General features: G+C 42.8%; 1 protein-coding gene across 1 annotated transcript in view; it reads left to right on the top strand.

Moving 5' to 3' along the window:
• Positions 1 to 19791, top strand: part of ACVR1 (activin A receptor type 1) — a 72603-nt gene extending 52812 nt beyond the window's left edge. The window contains exons 6-10 of the mRNA XM_075512398.1: positions 159 to 305; positions 2889 to 3164; positions 6729 to 6926; positions 13027 to 13157; positions 14218 to 19791. Coding sequence (XP_075368513.1) covers positions 159 to 305; positions 2889 to 3164; positions 6729 to 6926; positions 13027 to 13157; positions 14218 to 14352 — 887 coding nt within the window. The 3' untranslated portion in view covers positions 14353 to 19791. The remainder of the gene's footprint in view (positions 1 to 158; positions 306 to 2888; positions 3165 to 6728; positions 6927 to 13026; positions 13158 to 14217) is intronic.
• Positions 19792 to 20347: the final 556 nt, after the last annotated feature.

Here is a 20347-nt window from a genome sequence, read left to right as displayed (position 1 = left end):
TGTAAAAGTGGTAAAAAGTGTATGCAGGTGTGATCAGACTACATCAGGGTGGTATTTGAGCCATAACTGTTGAGTTTCCATCCTATTGCTAATCCTGTCCTTCTGCCCTATGAAGATTGTTAGTTGACAACTTTACTGTGTTTTTTTTCCCCCACCAGGAAAGGGCCGTTACGGAGAAGTTTGGAGGGGTCAGTGGCAAGGAGAAAATGTTGCTGTGAAGATCTTCTCTTCTAGGGATGAAAAATCCTGGTTCAGGGAAACTGAATTGTACAACACTGTATTGCTGCGGCATGAAAATATTTTAGGTAGGTAGAACAACCATGTTCATGTTTCCTAGTGTAGCTGGTATAAAGGTGAGTTAACTGAACAGTTCACCTGCAAAGCACTGAAGATTTGCTGGATATCTTGCAGTCTTTTGAGATTAGGCTCTTGTGTTTGTGATAAATAATTGAAGGAAAATTTTAAGGGGGAGACTTGCAGGAGGGTGCTGAAGCCCGAGTCTCAACTGGAGAAAGTGTCATAGCAACCATGAATCATTGTCCTCCTGCAGAAATAGTCTAGCAAGAAGCAGTCAACCAGATTAATTGATCTCTGGCAGCACAGTGTAGAGAAGAACAGAGGTGCCACAGACCTGCATGCTAAGAACTCTGCCTTGCAGCTCATGTTGCAGGGCAGCCTAATGGCAAAAGAGTATTGCACAATATGTTAGTTGGAGAAGTTCTAGTGCATCTAGGTGTTTTTAATAACTTCAGTTTACCTGGGAGAAATAAAGGGAGAAAAAGTGGGGAGGAGTTTATAATGAGATTTAAATATTTGAGTACTTTTCCTTGTGACTGAATAAACTGCAGTATGAATCCATTATTTTCCTCTGTTTAACTGTTCTGCTCAGGGTCAAACTAAGCTCCTTTGGTATTTAAACTTAAACTACAGTTGCCGCTTTATGATGTATCTCATTTCCTTGTAAACGTGAAAGTGCGATGATTTTGAATCTTCTGCATCCCTTGTACCTTGCATGCTCAGTTCTGAGAGCTTAGAAAATGGCTTTTTTGTGTTGTGAGCCATGGCTGGAGTTTAAGCAGCCCTTTTGATTCCTCGTAGACATGACCTTCTCTCACTGGTGTGCCACCTTTACAACTAAAAGCAGCAGCACATTTTCTGGGTGCTGACATTGCCTCACCCACAGTCTGTCTGTCTTTAATCACTTTTACTTGGGCTCGTTATTCTTGTTTCCTGTCAGAGAATATTCCTTGGCTCTATAGCTCACCTTGCTAGACGTTTGTCTAATGTATCCTGAAGCAGTTCCTTTGTTACTACAAAAAGAATTTGGTGGCCTCCTGAAATGTGAGTTATTGCACTTTCCTTCCCGAGAGAGCAAGTAACTTGGCTGAAATTACATTACACATTTCCCATGTTCCTCTGTCTGTGTTTAGTCTTTCTTGATAACTGTCAAATTTGTTGGCTATTTTATAGGATTTTTTTAGATGCAATATTAAACCATGTCACAGATTACAAAAGTGTCACATTGTGCAGAAATCTGACTTCAGGAGAGAAAGTAGTGGGTGTTCTTTCTGACAAACGTCATATGTGGGATTTTAATAAACATGATTTGTTCCTCTAACTTGGGAATAAAACTTTCATTGCTTCGCAGCTAAAGCTGTTGCAGTCAACAGTGTGCTCTTACCTCTCAATTTATTGTGTAACAGGAAGGGAGCCACTCTTCAATTTTGGGTTCAGTTTTAAGACACTACATTTTTGAAAGCAGTTCTTGAGGTTCATGAGTTTCGAAGAGACATTTTTCTCTGTTCCTTTGTAGAAAATAATTGTGAAATACAGCTATGATGCATAAAGATGCTCTGCCTTACTTCACCATGGAAGTAAGTTGCACACCAGTTGAACTGTCTAGTATTTAAAGCAGAAGAATTACTATTCTTTGGGTTTTGGTATGCTGATCTTCTGGTGCTGCCACACTCTCCTTGGCCATCTGCCACTTTTTATATCCCGTGGCTCCATTGCGAGCTGGTGTAGGGTTAAGAAGATCAGGCATTTGGAGCCTACAGCAGTTTAGAGTAGTCCCATAGGTCTGATAATTTATCAGGCCGCAGCAATCCCTCTGCGGCCTTTTAAGCAGTCGGAGATCACTGGAAAGCAAGTTGTTGCTGTGGTGCCATGTGCTTGTTTCAGCCTGTATTTGGTCAGAAGGGTGTGACGTCTCCTGTGGGGACAGCAAACTTTTGACACGTCAAGGTTGATTGTTGAAGTGCTCCAAATAGTCTTACCTTCGATGTAAACGTGAAGCTGGCACAACATAGTGTCTGTTTATCGGGATGTGATACGTATGTGAAACAAGTTTAACCCTTTTCTCAGCAGCCTGCGCTGCCTGCTTGTTGTCCATAAAAATAGAAATGATTACCTATGATTTGTCTGTTTGAGGTTTTGCTTCTCTCCAGTGTAATCCTGTTGAGTGGACAGCAGCCGATGTGCTACAACTTGGTGGTCTTTTTGTTTAACTGGAAAATTCCCCACCTCCAAGTCCTTCAAAAAGAAGGAACAAAATAAAAATAACAATTTTTTTAAGGTATGTGGTCCTAACAAGTAGTTGTACTTGGTGACAAAATACATACATAAATACATAACAAAATACATGACAAAATACATACATACATTCTTGTGAATAGACTTGAGTTAGTTTTCCAGAATATCTCAGCTTTTTTTTCATCATGGTAATACCTGCAGTCTGTTTTCAGTGCAGTACAATCGTGGAAAAGTTTTAATTAAACAGAGTTTTAAACTGTAAGAGGGGCCTAGTAGTATTGATCCTTTTCTTGGGGGAGTCTTGAAGGAGCTCCATCATGTTGTTTTGTTGTTTCTCCTTTTTTCTTCCTCTCTAGGTTTTATTGCATCTGATATGACTTCCAGAAACTCTAGTACCCAGCTGTGGTTAATTACCCACTACCATGAAATGGGGTCTCTGTATGACTACCTACAGCTCACTACCCTGGACACTGTCAGCTGCCTACGCATAGTACTGTCCATAGCTAGTGGCCTTGCACATTTGCACATAGAGATATTTGGAACCCAGGGGAAGCCTGCCATTTCTCATCGGGACTTGAAGAGCAAAAATATCCTCGTTAAGAAAAACGGACAGTGCTGCATAGCAGATTTAGGTGAGTTCATTTTGATGCTAATATACTCAGTGCATTCCTGCAGAAATCAAAATATATTGGATAATTCCAACCATGAAAGTCTTAAAGTAACCTTAAAATAACCTTACCATGATCTGATACTACCCTGAAGAGTTACGACAGCCGCTAGATGGCACTTCCAGCTTAAAAATGCCACTCCACTGCTGAGGGGCCCAGCTTAGCCTCCGCATTCAGGAGCAGATCTAACGTTTTGGACATTTTCTTGGATTTTCGTTGTTAAATTCCATTCATGGATCCCAGAAGGCAACAGTTATTAGGCTTCAGCGCATTTCTGAACTAATAAATGTCCGTCCACTTACAGTCCAAGAACTATGCGCTCACTGTCCCAAGCTCCGTAGGTCCATCCAGCTTGAGTCTTTTGCCAGATAATTCAGTGAGCCCAAAACTGGGTTCTTCGTGACCAACTGGTTTTAGACTTTAAGCTGGTAGGATGCTGAGAAACAGTTGCAGCAGTATGGCTCATTCACACCTCGGGGGTATGTCTGACAATATTTTTTTTATTATCATTTTCTCTGAAGACAAGGGAGAAAATAGCAGTAGAACAATAGGATTGGGGAGTCATTGGCTAGAAAAAAAGTGTATTGGGAGATGGGATGTTTCTCAATAATAATTCCACTGCATAGTTCCTATCACTTTTGCCTGAGGGATATGAGAGGCACACAGGGAAAACAGGAAAGCCACACACCTGGCCCTATCTAAATTTGCAGAGGGAATAGTAAGTAAAAAATGCAGTGAGTTGAAAATACAAAACTTCAGAGATTGGCTTTTACACAAATTTGTAGTTCACACTGGGGAGGGGGCAGCACATACTGGCATTGACTGACATCACACTAATAAAGTGAAACCTACTACATTATTTATCTGGAGGCTTCAGATATTTGAGAGATTTTCTGAGAGAGCACAGCAATAAACATTTCCCAGTTAGTTTTGATGGTGGTAAAATATCTATTTTTTAAAACGTGAAATCCTCATTTGTTCTTCGTTTGTTCCTTATCTGTAAAGGAGTTACCAAAGAGTTTGGTGCTTCTGCCATATATTCATGCCCTTTTTTTCTGTATAGCTTTTTTTTTTTTTCCTCCTCTGGTCTCCTTCTCTGTTTCAACACATGCACCACACAAGAAAAATGGAGCTTAGAGACTGGTAAGTATGAGCAGATGGAAAGATTAACTATAGCTGCCCAGAGCTAAGCTGAACTTGGGTTCTGTCGGTCACACCAGGTTCTGGACTTGCAGTGTACCCGTTAATAATAGGTGTGAGCTCTAAAACCAAAGAGGAATACAATACAAGATGCGTATCTTGTAATTGTCTGTTTTGCCAGCAGCCTGGGTGTTGCACGCCTGAACTGCAGTGTAGTTTGATGTTTGCTGCCATTCAGTCCTAGTCCTTCCGGCTGGCACAAGTGCGAGAGTTTTGTGAATTGGCTGCTTGTCCTTCAGTAAGCGTGCTGGAAACTAGTATCTCGAACAGCAACCCGAGTATCCAGAGCTGAGTTACAAAACTGGCTGTTTCAAATATGTTCTAGCTAAGCAGAAACTGTGTGATAAAGTCCAAGGATGGATGTCAATCTCGCTTCAATCTGTTAGCACTGTGGAAAAGTTCTGCCCTTCTACTTCTAAAGCAATTCACATGCATGGTAATAGGTCTTAGTTGAGCAACTTTATAGAACAGCAGAATAATGCTTATACAAAAAGAAAGTTGGGCTCTTTCTAGCCCAACCCTCCTCTTACTCCCTCCTTCCCCTTGCCCGTTCCATACAGAGTAGTGAACGTCTGTTTGAAGCGAGCACTGGTATTGGTGAGGAAGGTGCAAAGAATCCTAACAAAACATATTTGCTCAATTTTTTGTTTCTAGCAGATACTCCAGTACACTAAAGAGGATTTTTTTGGTGTCTTGAAAACTAATGTTTCATCAATTTGTATTCCTGTCAAGCTTTTTTTTTTAAGAATTGGTATCTTACAGTAAGAGCTTCTCTGACAAGCACTTATGCGCCTTTAACTTAAATGTGCATTGAGATCTCCTGAGGTGAAAAGAAACTGAAGCAGTGCAGTATCTGCTTTGTAACTCATGAACAGCACAGATGCCACCATAATGAGAACCTGATTACAACATTGTTGTCCCCTGACCTTATTGCAACACTCTCTTAGTTTGTAGTGTGCGGGATGCTGACTTGCATCCCTCAGCCTTAAACCTTTGACCTGTCAATCTATTGAATCTGTTTTGCCCAATTTGGATGGAGTATTCTGACTTTTATCAAAGCATTCTCTGAAGTCTTGACGTCTTCAGAGTTCACCAGGAAATTTGTTTAACCTTTGTTTCCAGTGTGCAAGTTTTTTTTTAATATTATAATCTATACATATTGTATAATATAAATTAATATAAATATAAACAAATACATAAATGTATAAGTGTGTGTGTAAACATGTCCTCTGTGTGTGTGTACATATGTATATGAAAAAAACCATTTATCTGGAGAGCAGGCTTTCCAACTTAACTTCTCAGCAGTCATGGGGTTAGTAGATGGTATTTTTCTAGAGCTGCCATAAGCATTTTCTTAGCTTGAAAATTTGCAGCTTGAAATTACTTGAAGTGCATTTAAACTGTAGGAAAGTGTTTTCCAAATTTTTGTTAGGGGGAAGTACAGACTGTTTTTTGGGAAGAAAAAGAAATTAGTGATCTGGTGATAGGTTAATTTTTTGTGGGTCTGAGTTAAAAAGCTTTTTAAGTTTCATCTAAAATAAACTCATGTTAAATGTAAATAGTATATGTTATTCTTACAAGAGTTGTTGAGGAAATTAGGGAGAGTCTGTGTCATCTTTTCTATTGCTTGGTTATGCCATGCACATGTTGCTGTTCAATTTGCAGTGCTCTCTGTTTACCACGGCAAAATGAGTACTGTGTGTTTCCAAATTTACAGTAATTTAGTCCCTCACATAATGTTCTTTGCTTAAATGTTTGGTAATTAGTAGAAACCAGGTAGAGTGGCTTTGACTGACTCATTTTAGGTCAGCTTGAGGATGTTTATTTTTCAAGCTACTGCGAATATGGTGGTTTTTATTTTCCAGCTTTATTTTTCAACTTGTGTATATCCATCATGCAGTGTTTTTCTTCTCTCTTCCCCACAGTTCGGATATATCCACCTACCCAAAAGTTCTATAAATAAATTCGAATGCTGTGTAAAATTGTTTTCTTCTAAGTAACAGATGCTTGGCCTTCTGTGTATACGTGCCTAGAGTGCTGGTGACATCCAGTGGCTGCAAAACACTTGATGACAACATTTTGCAACAGTGCAATAACATGCTTAATGGTAATCCCTGAGGAGATACTTGGTCTAAGTCTACGGACACAGTGGCTGTTTTTGATAGCTAGTTTGGAGCTGACCCAGTTGGTCTTTGGACAGTTGGACTCTCAGCTCCTTCTCTTTAAGAAACTGTCTGATGGCTGTCACTGCTCACATGTAATTTTAAACGTATGCTGCTATAGCTTTAAAGGGGACTTAACAGTGATTTTTTTTTTTCTGTCCTTCAGGCCTTGCAGTAATGCACTCCCAAAGCACGAATCAGTTGGATGTGGGGAACAATCCCCGTGTGGGTACCAAACGCTACATGGCTCCAGAAGTCTTGGACGAAACTATCCAGGCAGACTGCTTTGACTCATATAAAAGGGTCGATATCTGGGCTTTTGGGCTGGTCCTTTGGGAAGTAGCTAGACGCATGGTTAGCAACGGTAAGTATTTGGGACTCCTTTACTTGTGTTTAGAAGGAGTTAAGCAAATGGTAATTCACGGCAAAGCATCTGCCACCAAAATGCATAGGATGCACAGTAAAATACTGGACCTCCAAAGTATTTTGATTCCTGACGCTTTGCTGTCAGTGTTGAAGTTGTTGGTACGTTGGGTACAATGGCTGAGTATTGTTGTAATTTCTGTTAAGGTAGAGAAGAAAGAGGCTCCCCTGCTACATCCTAAATCATGATGAGAAATAATTCGTACCAAACAGTCAGTTAAGTTAAAATTTTAGATCATAAAGTCTCTAAAATTTTTCCATGTGTCATTAAACCATAGTGAATACTTTTAGATGGTTGTTTCTCGTGAAACCTAAGGAACAGAAGGAAAATATGTAGGAAGTGAAGAAGCGAAGTGATCAGAATTCAGGGATGCTCTTGCTTTATCAAGTCAAAATGCACTCACAAAGCAGAACTTGGTCAAAGTACAGTTCTGCTTGGGGAAAAGTGCCACTGCAATCCTGTTTTGTAGCGCAGTGTTGCTTCGTGTTTCTTTGGCAAGGGAGTCTGAATTTAAGAACCTTTAAGCTGTGTATCTGTTGGTGTGATTTCTTGTGCTTGTCAGTTGAGAAGTCCTCTCTGACTTCTGGACCTCAGGTTATGCTCTTTGGACCCAAGTGGACAGGAGAATGCAGAAGTTGCCCTTCCAGCATGTCTGCAGACACTGGCAGTGATGGATTGTTAACGGCAACATGTTTAAATCTGAGGAAATTCTGGATTGTCATATGCATTTATTTGTCTGTCTGATCTATTCCCACAAAATCCAAATCTGGGATTCTGTAACTGACATCAGACAACGGGTTTTTCTTCTTCAGGAAAAGACAACTGGTCGTTTGTTTGCTGCAGTACCTCTGAGCCCTGATGGTAGGCTGGAACCCCACAGGGCAGGTAGGGCTGGTGTCAGCCAGGGTGCCTGCCAGCTTAGGATCCGAGTATGAACTTGTTCAAAGGAGGCATGGTCAGAACGATAGGCAGTAGTCAGAGTGGCTCAGACTGAAGAATTGAGGGCTTTTTTTTGGTGGGAACTATTGCAAGTCAGAATTTGAGGGAAGACTTTGGAGGAAAGAATTAAGATAGCTTTAGAGATGTTCTCAAAAAGCAGCTGTTGAGAGCCAAGGCAGGGAGTATGAATGGTTTTGTGGAGAGAGGAGCAGTGAGTGGACAGAGGCAGGCTGCAATAAGGTATGACACTGAAGGCTTGTGGTAGCTAGTACAGAGTAACAAAGCCTGGCTTAAATTCTACTGGAAGTTAAGGTACTTGCCTCATATTGTTTCTCATGCATTATTTCCCCTTCATTCCCTGACCCCAGTGGAAATCCTGTCCAAATGTTACACTGGACTACGGGGAGTGGGGAGAGAGGACAGGCAAACGTGCAGCAGCTCTAAAAGCAAAGAAATACTGTTTTTCTATTAAAGTACAGAACTTCTTCTAAATATGAACCTTGTAATTCTTCTGTTATCTGTTGGTGGCAAAAATTTTAAGTCGGGGCAGGGGGGGGAGTATTGCTCCCTTGTTCAGGGTAATTCTCAGCACAGCAGCCGTAGGCAGCTAGTTGTCTCCAGAAACACTGCAGTGAGGCTTGTTATGAGAAGGCTGCTGGAAGGTGGCACTTCTGAGAAGATTTGCAGACCTTCCAAGCTTGCTGTGAGACTCCCTGGGGCCTGGAGCACTGTCCAAAGCCCCTGTCTTCTCTAGGATACTTACAGGGTGCTTAAATAAAGCTGACTTGGAGGTAGCAAAATGCATCAGGTAGGCTCAGGTAGCTAATTTAAGTCTCCTTGTAAGCCTAAGAGCTGGCTTTGATAGCTCTGAAGAGAACCAAAATGGGCATTTCTCTCATCAAGAGAGCAGGGTGATCTGTGGGGGTGGACAGCTGCTTTGGAGCAATTTAACTTGCAGGGTCCATAGCGAGCAGCTCCTGTCTTGCTGGAAGCTGGTGGCAGTCACGGGACTGACTGCAGGAGCAGAAGGGAACTTCCATAGGCTTTCTGTGGGATGGCCAGAGCTGAGCTCGTCACCTCGCCTTCCTTCTCCCTTCACTGTCAGAGGAGTTACTTGAAGCTGTATGCAGCAAAAGGAATAGGTATTGTTCTGATACAAGAACATACGTCAGCTGAATCACAAAGTGTGATGATGATCTCAGGTGAAGGTGTATGTGGTAAATCAGAGAAAGGAGGAAAGTCTTGTGAATGCATGGTGTTAATTTTTCTTATGATGTACTCTGTTTATTGGCAAATGTATGTCGTAGGCAGTTATGAAGACTTGCTCATTGCATTTCCCAATATTTGGAGACCTCTGGCTTGCAGTTCATGTTAGTGTGAGTGCCTTGAGAATTTAAGCTGTAACTTCATTGTTTTCAGTGCAGTTTTACATTCTGCACTTCGTCTGTCTCAGCAATCTGTGAGCACTGTAGTCTACCAGTTGCCATAATATGATGGGCTTGCTGGGCAGGGGCTGATTATTCACTGTGCAATAGGTGATGCTGGCTGCGATGGGAAGGGAAGCCAGTGCGTGAGAGGCGGCAGTCGGTCTTCCTCCGCTCTGCCTGTGGAGGGACCGTGCTCGTAGCTGTGGGTGGCAGGACCAGCAGCGCCTACAGGGGTGCACGCTTGCACAGAGGCACCCTGTGGAGTACTGTCTGTTTGAACATAGCAGCTGGCCTACATGATGACGAAACTTCACGTGTAAGCTTTTGATAAGGCTTTTTTACTGCCAGTCTGAATTTTGAGTAGTTTGTCTGGAACCTGTCTTGCCACAGGGCTGTTTTGGAGACTGGTAATCCTTTATGGAATGTTAGATGTCTTGCTCTGTCCGTATATGAATATACGTTTATACTTATATGTATGTGTATACTGTACATAATATATATAAAAATACACACAGTCTTACCTCGTTACCTCTTGCAATGAAAATTCCACGAAATGGTACCTATTATTTAAATATTCCTGTGCCAAAGTTTTGATACATATGTGTTGCTGCAGTAACTGCAGTTCACAGACAACTTACCTGAGCCACTTCTAAACTAGTGAGATTAGACTGTGCTGGCATCTTCACCAGGATGGTATCAAACTCAGCATGGACTGCAGACCTACCAAAGACGACAGGTAAATGCTTCAGTAATTTGATTCAGGCTGAGCTCAGTGCCACCGTGGAAGCACTTTTCAAAGTAATACAGATAGGTCGTGATATTGGTCATGTTAATAAAGTCTTAAGTTTGAGACGATGGTGATGCTAATTCCACAGTACTTATTTCCAGTTGCTTAGTATTTCTGGCTGCTGCCGTAAGTAATTACGTTCCCTTGCACTGGTTTGAAATGGAGTAAACATCTTCTCTCAAATCCAAGTGTTAGCTGTGTGGAGATCATTACTTTATCAGGTGGTCACTCAGATAACCCTGTTTGATTTGTAGTAAGACTCTGGCACTGGGAGTGAGGGTGCTGAGGTCAAGGTAGCATGCTCGTGTGGCCCGGGTGATGGTGTATCTTGGTAGGAATGTGGTAGGAAACTCCTTCACCACAACCAAGAGTACTTGTGTATCGTCTTTGTGCTGTAGCAGGAGCCACTCAGCGTTTCTCTCTGTACTTGAAAAATGCGATTTAAGCCCCAAATCAGTATTTTACTCTCTTTAAGTAGACCAGCGCTTGTTCCTTGTAGAGTGGTTGTTCACTGCTTTTGAGTGTGGCCCCTTCCTAGTGTACAGTGCCTTGCATCTTTCCTTACCTGGTACCTGGCACTTACAGTTCTGTTCCCTGTGAATTTTCACTATCATTCCCAGTATAGGGATCTTGTTCAATTCTTATAGTAACACCAGAAGCTGAAAGATGGTTACTGCTCAAAGCCACGCCTGGTGTGTGATCATCGTCATCCCTGCAAGGCTGTGTCTGTTGCTTGGGTGTTTGTGTAGATCTTGCTTTGCTCCAACAGTTAGGTTGGCACATGCATAGGACAAGCTGATGTCAAAGTAACGAGGAATAAAGGTGAAGAAAACACTGCTCTGTGTGTGAGTTCTATTTGATTTGAGTAGCAAAAAGCCAGCAACCCTAGGGGGAAAAAAATACAATATATTGTGTAAGTTACAGAAGTCATCTTAAAACTGCCCAGAAAGCAGCAAGCTACAGGTCGCGCTGAATGTCCCTGGTCTCCCTCGTAGCGAGCGGCTGGCTCGCTTTCCCGGGGCAGTGGGAGAGGGCAGCGTGTCACAGTTCAGTGACAGTTTTGCGAGCGGAGCGGTGTGGGCTAGAGGTTGCAGCGGCTCGCCGGCACCGCTGACGGGCTGCTGCGGAGCCAGCGGCGGTCCCCTGGGATCTGTGACGTTTGGCTGTGGTAGATTGGGGTCCTCTAGAATCGCTCTGTTGGAGTAAGGGCTAGACCCACTTCAGTTCATATTTATTACTATGTCTTACCTGAAATAGCCAGCTATATACCCTGTACTTTAGAAAGACCACATGAAAATAGTAAATTACAGCCAAACTCTCTCTTCAGTAATATCCTAATGACCCTGGAAGCATTTTCAGAGCTATATGATGTAGCTCTGAAGTTCTGCATTTGACTCGTATAAAGCCCCTACTTTATCTGAAACGGAAGCATAGACAATGTGGATACACAAGAGGTTTTTTGTATTCTTGAGTTCTCACAGTGAACTTTATTCTGTGTTCTGGGAGGAAGCAGGAGGAGTGTAAAAACAAGAGTTCAGCCCTGTAGGTGATGTTTGGTATATGCAATTATGAATTGCTCGAAGGAGGAGGGTGTGTGATGCTGCTTTATGCAGCGTGTACTATAGTCTATTCTTCTGCACCCACGTCAGAATAGTACAGGGCAAACCCTGCAGTCTGCTATCTACTTTGGTATGGTAACTTGCTTGGGTAGCCAGATCTTTAAGCTGTCCTAGTATTTTCTAAGGGAACTGTAATTTCCTGAAGACCATTTGCCTTTTCGACTAGTCACCACAGGTAGGGATTTACAGATTTTTACAGGGGATCTATGGGATTTTGATCTTTATCTTCAACAGAACAAGAAAACTAAACCCCAACCACTGTAGCAAAGTTTGAGAACCTCTTTTCAACTTCAGTATATCCAAAGCAACAGAAATTCTCCTGGATTTCATGTACGTCTGACTGTGGGACAGCTGCCAGCCTGCTAAAAAGCAGTTTTACAACTGTTGTGCCCATGTTTCTACTGTACATAGAGGGCCTCATTTGCTCGGTGTTTGTCCAAGCTGCTGACCCAAATGCCTGTCTTTGAACACAAGTTTTTAAATTGGTTTCCTAAGAAAGTTGAGCTCCCTATAGATCACTTGTGAGCTTAATCCACTGATGAAACAGCAGTGCTGCATGCATGCCTTAGAGAGTAGGCAAAAGGCTTTTTAGCCGGCCAGTTTTATGTAAGCTGAGTGGCAAGTTGTGGGAGCACACACACAAACTCATTTTTCAACCCAGAATCCTAGAAAATGCATTCAGATGCTGGGTGCCACAGGCTCTCAGGTGTTTGGCTTTGTGATAGCGCGTGGTGCCAATTACCCTAGGTATTTTACTATTTTAATAACAAGAAATAAAATTATCTGAAGCACCAGCGTGAGGGTCTGTAGATGTTAACATGCTTATTGGACTCTTTCAGGAATCATAAAGCCATGCAAAGTGTGTGGTAAGCCTATTAAAAACCACAATGCAGACCTTAATTTTTTTACAATTGCTAGTAGAAATCGCAGTTTTGTGGTAGTTGGTAAACCTCCATGCATTATAAAAGATGGCCTTTTGGCAAGTGAAATTTATTTCTTGCCATTTCAGCTCAAGCATCTGCAAAATGGATATAGTTCTTACTTTGTGGAATTGTAATATGAGCCAATTAATTAACATTTTGGGTAGAAAAAGCTGTTCCTATGATAGTGCTATTCTGTTGTTTAATGGCTGCTTGACACTATGGTCTTTTTTAAAAGAATTTTGTGCTGCTTAGACAGCTAGGTCATCTGTTCTCTCTTTCTGTGCAGAAATGCTGTTTCACTGACACAGTCATTAAATACTGCCTCTCTTGTTTGTGTCTCTCTAGGTATTGTGGAGGACTATAAACCACCATTTTATGACTTGGTTCCAAACGATCCCAGTTTTGAAGACATGAGAAAAGTGGTCTGTGTAGATCAGCAAAGGCCGAACATTCCCAACAGATGGTTCTCAGACCCTGTAAGTGGGTGTGCCTGTGGGCGGTTTGCAGGAGATAGAGCTGACCTTTCTTCTTTTGAAATAGTCATGAAAGTTTTATTTTCGGTTATCACCTGAAGTTGAAATGATCTTAGTGCTACTTGTCAGAGCATTGCCTGTACAGATTTCGGAAGCATGCTGGTGTGGACCTTTGTCTTGGAGCAGGAAGAAAACGCAATGAGCAAACTTACGACTGTTAAGTCCGAGCTGTTCAGAGATTAGCCTTTTAGTAGCGTGATTTAACAATAACTGTTTTAAAGCTGCTCTTCCTATGTTGTTGTTCTCTCTCCAAGGGGAAATTTCTTTAAGGGCAAGGTAGCCTGTGTAGGCCTTTCTGTGGCTTATAAGCATGCAGATTTAGAACAGAATTTTGGTGTCTCTCCTGGCTACAGGATAAGGGACCATTGTTCTTTTTGAAAGGCTAGTGCTGAAGTTTTTCTTCATCAGCATCAGTCTGGGCTCTCCAGGTTGACCAGCTGTTTTGCTCCTTATTACTGAAGCGATGGAGGTTGGTTTGAATCTGTACGGCTGGCTGGGGCCAACAAGGATGAGAGGTCCCACCTATAAGCTCTTGGTGCTGCCGAGACCTGTGCAGCCGCACCAGCCCGCTGTGAATCCCAGCCATTTAAAGCTGCGCTGCACATGATGAAATCACAGACAGAAAATCTGTACCTTCTCTGGCTTCCTTCATTGATCTTGCAGGAGTCAGTTTCATTGAGAAGAGATTCTGTAGAGTGTTTTCTTAATTAGAAAAAAAAACCACAAAACTCCATTGTTTAAAATTAGGCTAGCTTGTCATTCCAGTCAGCCCATTGTCTAGTTATTCTCTTGGTTTAACGAATTTATCAAACTTCGGGTTTTTTCAACACGTGAAAGCTGTATATTTGATAGATAGTAGTAAACTCTCTGTAGACTCTGAAAATTGAGTATTAACAAGGCAATAAAACCTTATTGTGTTAGTGCTTAACCCAATCTAGTGCTTTTTTGGCTTGTGATTTGTGTACTTACACACGTGTTTTGGTTTTTTTTATTCTTTTCCCAGACATTAACATCTCTTGCCAAGTTGATGAAAGAATGCTGGTATCAAAATCCATCAGCGAGACTAACAGCCCTGCGAATCAAAAAGACTTTGACCAAAATTGATAATTCCTTAGATAAACTGAAAGCTGACTGTTGACCTTCTTCTCGTGGTGCTCTCCTGATAGGAAGGCATTTGTCTGGTTCAGAAGCAGTCTGGCCAGACAGTTTATACGATTGGTCCCCATGTGGCTACTTATAGAGGCAGAAGTTCTTACCAAGCCATCTGTTTGGGAGACATTGGAACCATATGGACTTTGCTCAGTGACTACAATGGGCATTTCACAAATGGTCAAGCTATAAGGACTCATGCTGGATGTACTGTTGCAAAGGTAGTGGCCTGAAGGAAGACAGAGAAATCCTAAGACAAGATCAGGGCATTAAATAATGGCTTTGAACAGCTTTTTTCTTTCTTTTTTTTTTTTTTAATTCTCCTAATCACTCCCAGGGTGAACACATGGAAGTGGTAAATTTTAATCAGCAATATTGCCTGTGCTTCTCTTCTTTATTGCACTAGGAATTCTTTGCATTCCTTACTTGCACTGTCACTGTTAATTTTAATGACATGACTTGCCAAAAATATGATTGGCTGTATACTACATTGATCTATGCCTGAATAATAGGAAATGAATTTGGTAAACTGAAAATGTAACTGTCAGATTTTAGCTGCATTTTACATGTGTACTGATGTTTACAATAATGCTGAACATTAGGAATTTCTCGTTTATACAAAACTTGCAAATTATTTATTACTAGTGCACTTGCCAGTTTTTTAAACTGTAAAATAAGTGCATAAAGTTAAAGCTTATTTTTATGTGGCCTCTTTCATGATTTCTTACACAGATGTTTTTGTAACACAGTATAACCTGAAACATAAATTGTTTTCTGTATTATCATATTACAACTCGATAGTCACATTTTAAGTGCTTCACATTTGTAGGTGTGGTCTGTAACATATTTTCAGTTCAAATACGGAACATATATATAGCCATTACCCACACGACATTGTGTCTAGTATCTTACTGATCTAGAAAAGGAAAGCAATGGAGGAATTAACTAGAATTTTAGGTCATGAATGCTGTGGGGAAAATGCATTTTATTTCTTCTAAGCTATATAATATGCATTTAAACTCTGCCAGAAAAATAACTATTTTGTTTTAATCTACTTTTTCTATTTAGTAGTTATTTGTATAAATTAAATAGAATGTTTTCAAGTCAAACAAAAGAGTGTTTTAGTTCTCTTACTGCCTGTTAGTAACGAAGGTATACTAATGCAGCAGTGGGTTTCTCCAGTCATGTGCTCACAGGTGAATAGAGCTGGTCCAGGTCAATACCGGGTGGAACACCGAGGTACTGAGGCTGTTAACGGTTGTTTGTCTGGGTGTGTTTTTCCTGTACTGAACTGGATCCCAAAATAGTGCAGCAGGGAACTGGTGTACTCTCTTTGGACGTGACATCAACCATGTCCATGCAAACCTCCTGGAGCGTGTCTTGCAGAAGGAGGTACGTTATCCCCTAGCCTTACGGGGAAGAATTCAGCTTTGTACCCAGAGAAGTGTTTTCTCTGCCTGTACTCTTGATACTTTCTTATTTGTTACGCCAAGTGGAAGAGTAACTAGGAAGTGACAGTGCCCCTTCATCCTTGGAAAAGAACTCCTTTATTCATGGGCTTGAAACCCTCCAGGTAGTCTAAGGACCTGGGTAGTAATTAGCCATTTGGACATGTTTCCTCTCTGGCTTAAAAAATTTCTCTGAGGTTCCCTTCTGTGCTTTAAGTCTGCCAGATTCTGCTCTCCTGTTTCTCTGTAATTTTTCCTTCTCAGCCCCAGTCTTCCTTGTCCTACTCCGGCCAAGTGGCATGTCTGTCTTTTTCTACATTTCTAGTGTAGAAGTAGCCAAGTTTGCGGGGTAGGCGCTGCATGGGGCTAAGAGACTGCACGGTACAATAGCTCTGCAGAGCAGACTGAATTGATATGAGCTGCTAGGTCTCTTAATCATACTTGATGAGAATCTGAGCAGACCCAGCGCTGCAAAAAACATAGGAAAAGCAGGATCTGATTAGTTTTCATTGTTAGTTTTTAATAAGAAGTCAAAGGCTCAGTTGCCTGAATGCATTCCAGTTTGCTCTAAACTGGTTTGTGTATGTGATGCATGCTGGGCTAACTGTTAAATAACTGCAGCCCAGGAGGGACAGTATTTCAGCTGTGTCTCGAGTGAATCAGTCTGTTGGACTGAAGATGCTATATGAATGGAAGTAACTAGTGACAGCTACAACTGCAAAATGAGTAGCTGTGTTAGCGATAATTTTCTGATACAGAGGATTGCCCGAAGTTCTTTAGTTCTAGGTGCCTGGTGCACACGCATATATGTTTTTCACATGTATTTATATGACAGAACAGGCATCGGTATTTAAAACAGGTGGGAAGTGAGGCAACCTGCTTGCAGAGGTCCCAGGCTGCTGCAGGGCCCAGAGGCGAGGACAGCTGGGGATGTCTGGACGGTGGAGGGTGGGAGGGGAGATGGCTCTACAGATGGACAGGGACAGAGCCAGCGGTGAAAGCGCAGTGTGAGTTTAAAGGGGCTGGTTAGGTTTCTTACTTTGAGTTTTCACATCTCCAGCATTTTCCAGTACAGGCGTTAGAGGAGAGAGACAATCTGTTGTGCTGATGATTAACAACAACTCTGGCCATGTTGGCTGAATTTGCGGTGCCTTTCCCAAACGCTAACGTACTGAGTCACAGCATCTTGCTAGATGTTAGGGAAGATGGTCAAGGTAAATACTTGATCTATCTCTTCTTTGCACTGTAGCATCTTCTGAGAAGTACTGTGTCTGTAGAAGAACGATGTGACTTCAGGTTGGAAACAGCTCTGCGTACCCTATAGCAGTTTACTCTGCTGTCTCTGAAGATCTGAATTTTCTAGCAGCAGCATTGGGTACCGGTCTGTTAGCTGTGCTAGGACTAGTTGGGGTCCCGCAGGATGCAGGGCCTGCGGCAAGGAAGCGCGCAGTTCTCCGGGGAGCCCTTCCAGGGCTGGGCTCTGGGAACCACTGGCCTCTTCCGAGTTTGGATACAGACTTGACTGAGGAACTTCAGCATGAATTAAAACTGGAGTCTTGGCTCTCCCTGTCTGTACAGCAGGGATAACCAACTAAAGGATAAAACCACAAATGGTAAAAACACCCCAGTAATATCCCATGTATCCCTTGTTAGGTAAAGAAGATTATCCAGGCAAGCTACTGGCAGGGTGAAAAAGTCTGTCCAATGCTAGAACTCCTCGGCGCTCATCAATGTGCTAGGCAAGGTCATTTTAATTGGCGCTGCTGCTAGTAGCTTCCTTTTGCATATCAAAATTCACATTCGTGCCCTGCTAATGAACTATTTCTGGTCCAGGCTTTGACTGAACTATTTGAAATGTTAACTGATTTTTTTTTTAATTAGGTTACTATTTGGCAAACTTGAATCAAGAAAATTGAGTGGAAAATACTCATAAGAAGTAATTTCTTAGCAATTTCTTATCCCTTGAGTTAGGGATAAGTCATTCAGCACCGTGCTTTTCTAATGTATAGTTGCTACTGAGGATAGTCAGGGTCCATGCTTTCAAAAAATAGCAGAAATAGCAGCAACTCTGGACAGTCCTCTTGGGAGCTAGAGCGTGGTGCACCTGGGAGCAGAGACAGAAAAACTCCATGATAGCTGGTGAAGGATTATCTGTGGTATTTAACCTCATTTTCAACTGTCTGGACAGTCACAGGAGAAAATTTCTTGCTGCTTGTCCCTCAAGGTGTCCAGGCCTGGGCAGTGGGGGAGAGTGTCCAAGTGATGGATGTGAAGGTAACGCCCCCACCTCCCATGCTGTTTTTCCAGCATGTTTATTAATGGATGTTCCTCTAGTACCCCCATAAAATCTAATCTTCTAAAGAGATTTGGAATGCTTATATATAATCTGCTGCATTAAGGACGTCTCTGCATTTATTACTATGGAGATGGCACACGCAGATCCGTAGCTGAGGTTGAATTATTCATGTGTCTGGCGGATTTGCACTGTACACAGCCAACATGGATCTGGGGTGTTGTCATTCGAACAGTGCCTGCCCATATATCAGAGCCCTAGTAAGAGGAGGCCCTGCATGTAAAAAATAAATAAAATGACGCATCAGTGCATGAGTAGCACTGTCTGTCCGATTCGGCTGTCCTGCTGATAGGTATGACCACCTGCCAGTTGTAGGAGGAAGGCTAGGCAAAAACAGAGGTACTTTAGACAGGGTGGGTGGGGGGGTGTGTGTGCTTTTTATTTGGATTTCTCTTCTTTCCTATGCAGAAGGCTTGGTGGCTATTGCTTAGGAATATGTGGCACTTTGGCAGGCGTCCTGGGGACAGCTGTCTAAAGCAGCCCGGGGCCAGTGACGCACATTAGCGTGGCTGTAGTGAAGTCACTGAAGGCTTCCTCCCACTTGTCTGTAACTTTTCTTGTGGGCCTTCTGTGCTGGAATTTTCCATGAAAAACCTGTATCAAGCTTTCCAGAATTTTTTTATTTACCTGGATTAAACTATTTTGACAGGGAGGGACAAGGAAGAATTCTCTTCCCTGCAGGGCGAAATGTCTGCTGTGCAAAAAAGATCAGTCTTGGCGTAGTGGTTGGCATTGGAGAAGGGAAACAAAGACGTTACAGGTGCTGTTCCATTTATATAGAGAGAAGTTAAATCTTTCTCAAACACAGAATGTATTTTTACATTTTAAAGCTAAGATTTGTGTGGGAAAAATAAGCATTTTATCAAATGTAGAGTTAATGATGTACTGTGACAGATGCTCTCACCTGGGAATAGCATGTTTGCTTTATCCCCAGTTGGAAGGAAAAAAACCCACCGTACTTCTAGTGCCTGAACCAAGAAACCGTGCCAAGACACGAGCCAAAGCACGCCAAGAAGAGCAAAGCACAGCCGTACATGGTTTACGTCAGTCTCGGCCTGTTACGGTGGAAGAGAGGCTGCGAGAGGGACCTCTGGAGCTCATGGAGAGGCTGGGACCTTCTCTGTGGAAAGTGCAGTTTCCCACTGGGTATGGACTTGTTTCACTCCCTCCAGATCCTGCATGGTGGAGAGCTGTGTGAAGGCTGCAACAGGGATCTTCAAGGGGTTCGGGACATGTGCTCGCTGTGTCAACCTGTTCTGTACCCGCCACACTGCTTAGAGGTCCAGGAACGTGATCCTCTTGGGGATGGTGGCCTGTAACGCGATACACCAAAGTGCCTGCCAGATGTCAGACTTGGGAGACTTAGTTTTTGGTTTTGTTTTGGTTTGGGTTTTTTTAAAAGGAAAAAAAAGTGTCCCCCTTTCCACTACAGTTGTTGCCGTGTGTTGCTCTGTGTGTAGCTCTGTGTGTAGTGGGATTTATCCCAGCACCGTGTCTAAAGCTGGGGGTCCAGCCCTGGCAGAGCAGCACGAGAGCTGGCGTACACGTCCTGTCCTCCAGTCTGCTGTAGCTCCTCAGGACTCTCTTTATACTTACAGATCTAATAAATGTCTTTGCTTGTTCTTGACCTAAACGTTCCTACCTTATATCCGTGACTGGTGGACGGTGCTGTGCGGCCCCAGGGGCTGTGCTTTCTCCCTGCCTGGCGCGAGGCAGGGTGACACCAGACGGGGCGGCAGATGGAGGCCGCTGCTCTGCTGGAGGGGACGCGGCCGAGCGCTCGCCCCGGGGTGCGGGACGAGGGTGCCCTGGGCGGAGAGCGGGGAAGCATCCGGCAGCGGCTGCTGACGGAAGGAGCCGCTCCGTCCTCCTCCCTGTTGGTCGTCGCCTGTTGGTGGGGCTTCAGCGCGCGCTTCAGAGCACGCCGAGGGTCTTGTACTGGGGTTTTTCATCGTTGTGAACTGCGTGAGTCATGAAGCAGCTGATTCGCAGATGATGGGGTGGATTTTAAAAATTACCTAACTTCAATAATTACTAATTAGTCTTTCCAACCGCAGCCCCCACCAAACCACTGACCACCTTTTCCAGTGCAATGACTGAGGGTTTCACTGTCACAGAAGCTCTGAACTCCTAAAATCAAGAACATTCACGTACTAGCATCAGTTTTAACAACTCCATGTGTT

This window comes from Mycteria americana, chromosome 9 (assembly GCF_035582795.1).
Source record: "Mycteria americana isolate JAX WOST 10 ecotype Jacksonville Zoo and Gardens chromosome 9, USCA_MyAme_1.0, whole genome shotgun sequence".
Lineage (NCBI taxonomy): Eukaryota > Metazoa > Chordata > Aves > Ciconiiformes > Ciconiidae > Mycteria > Mycteria americana.
The sequence above is the reverse complement of the archived record's forward strand: the minus strand, read 5'-3'. Positions and strand labels throughout refer to the sequence as shown.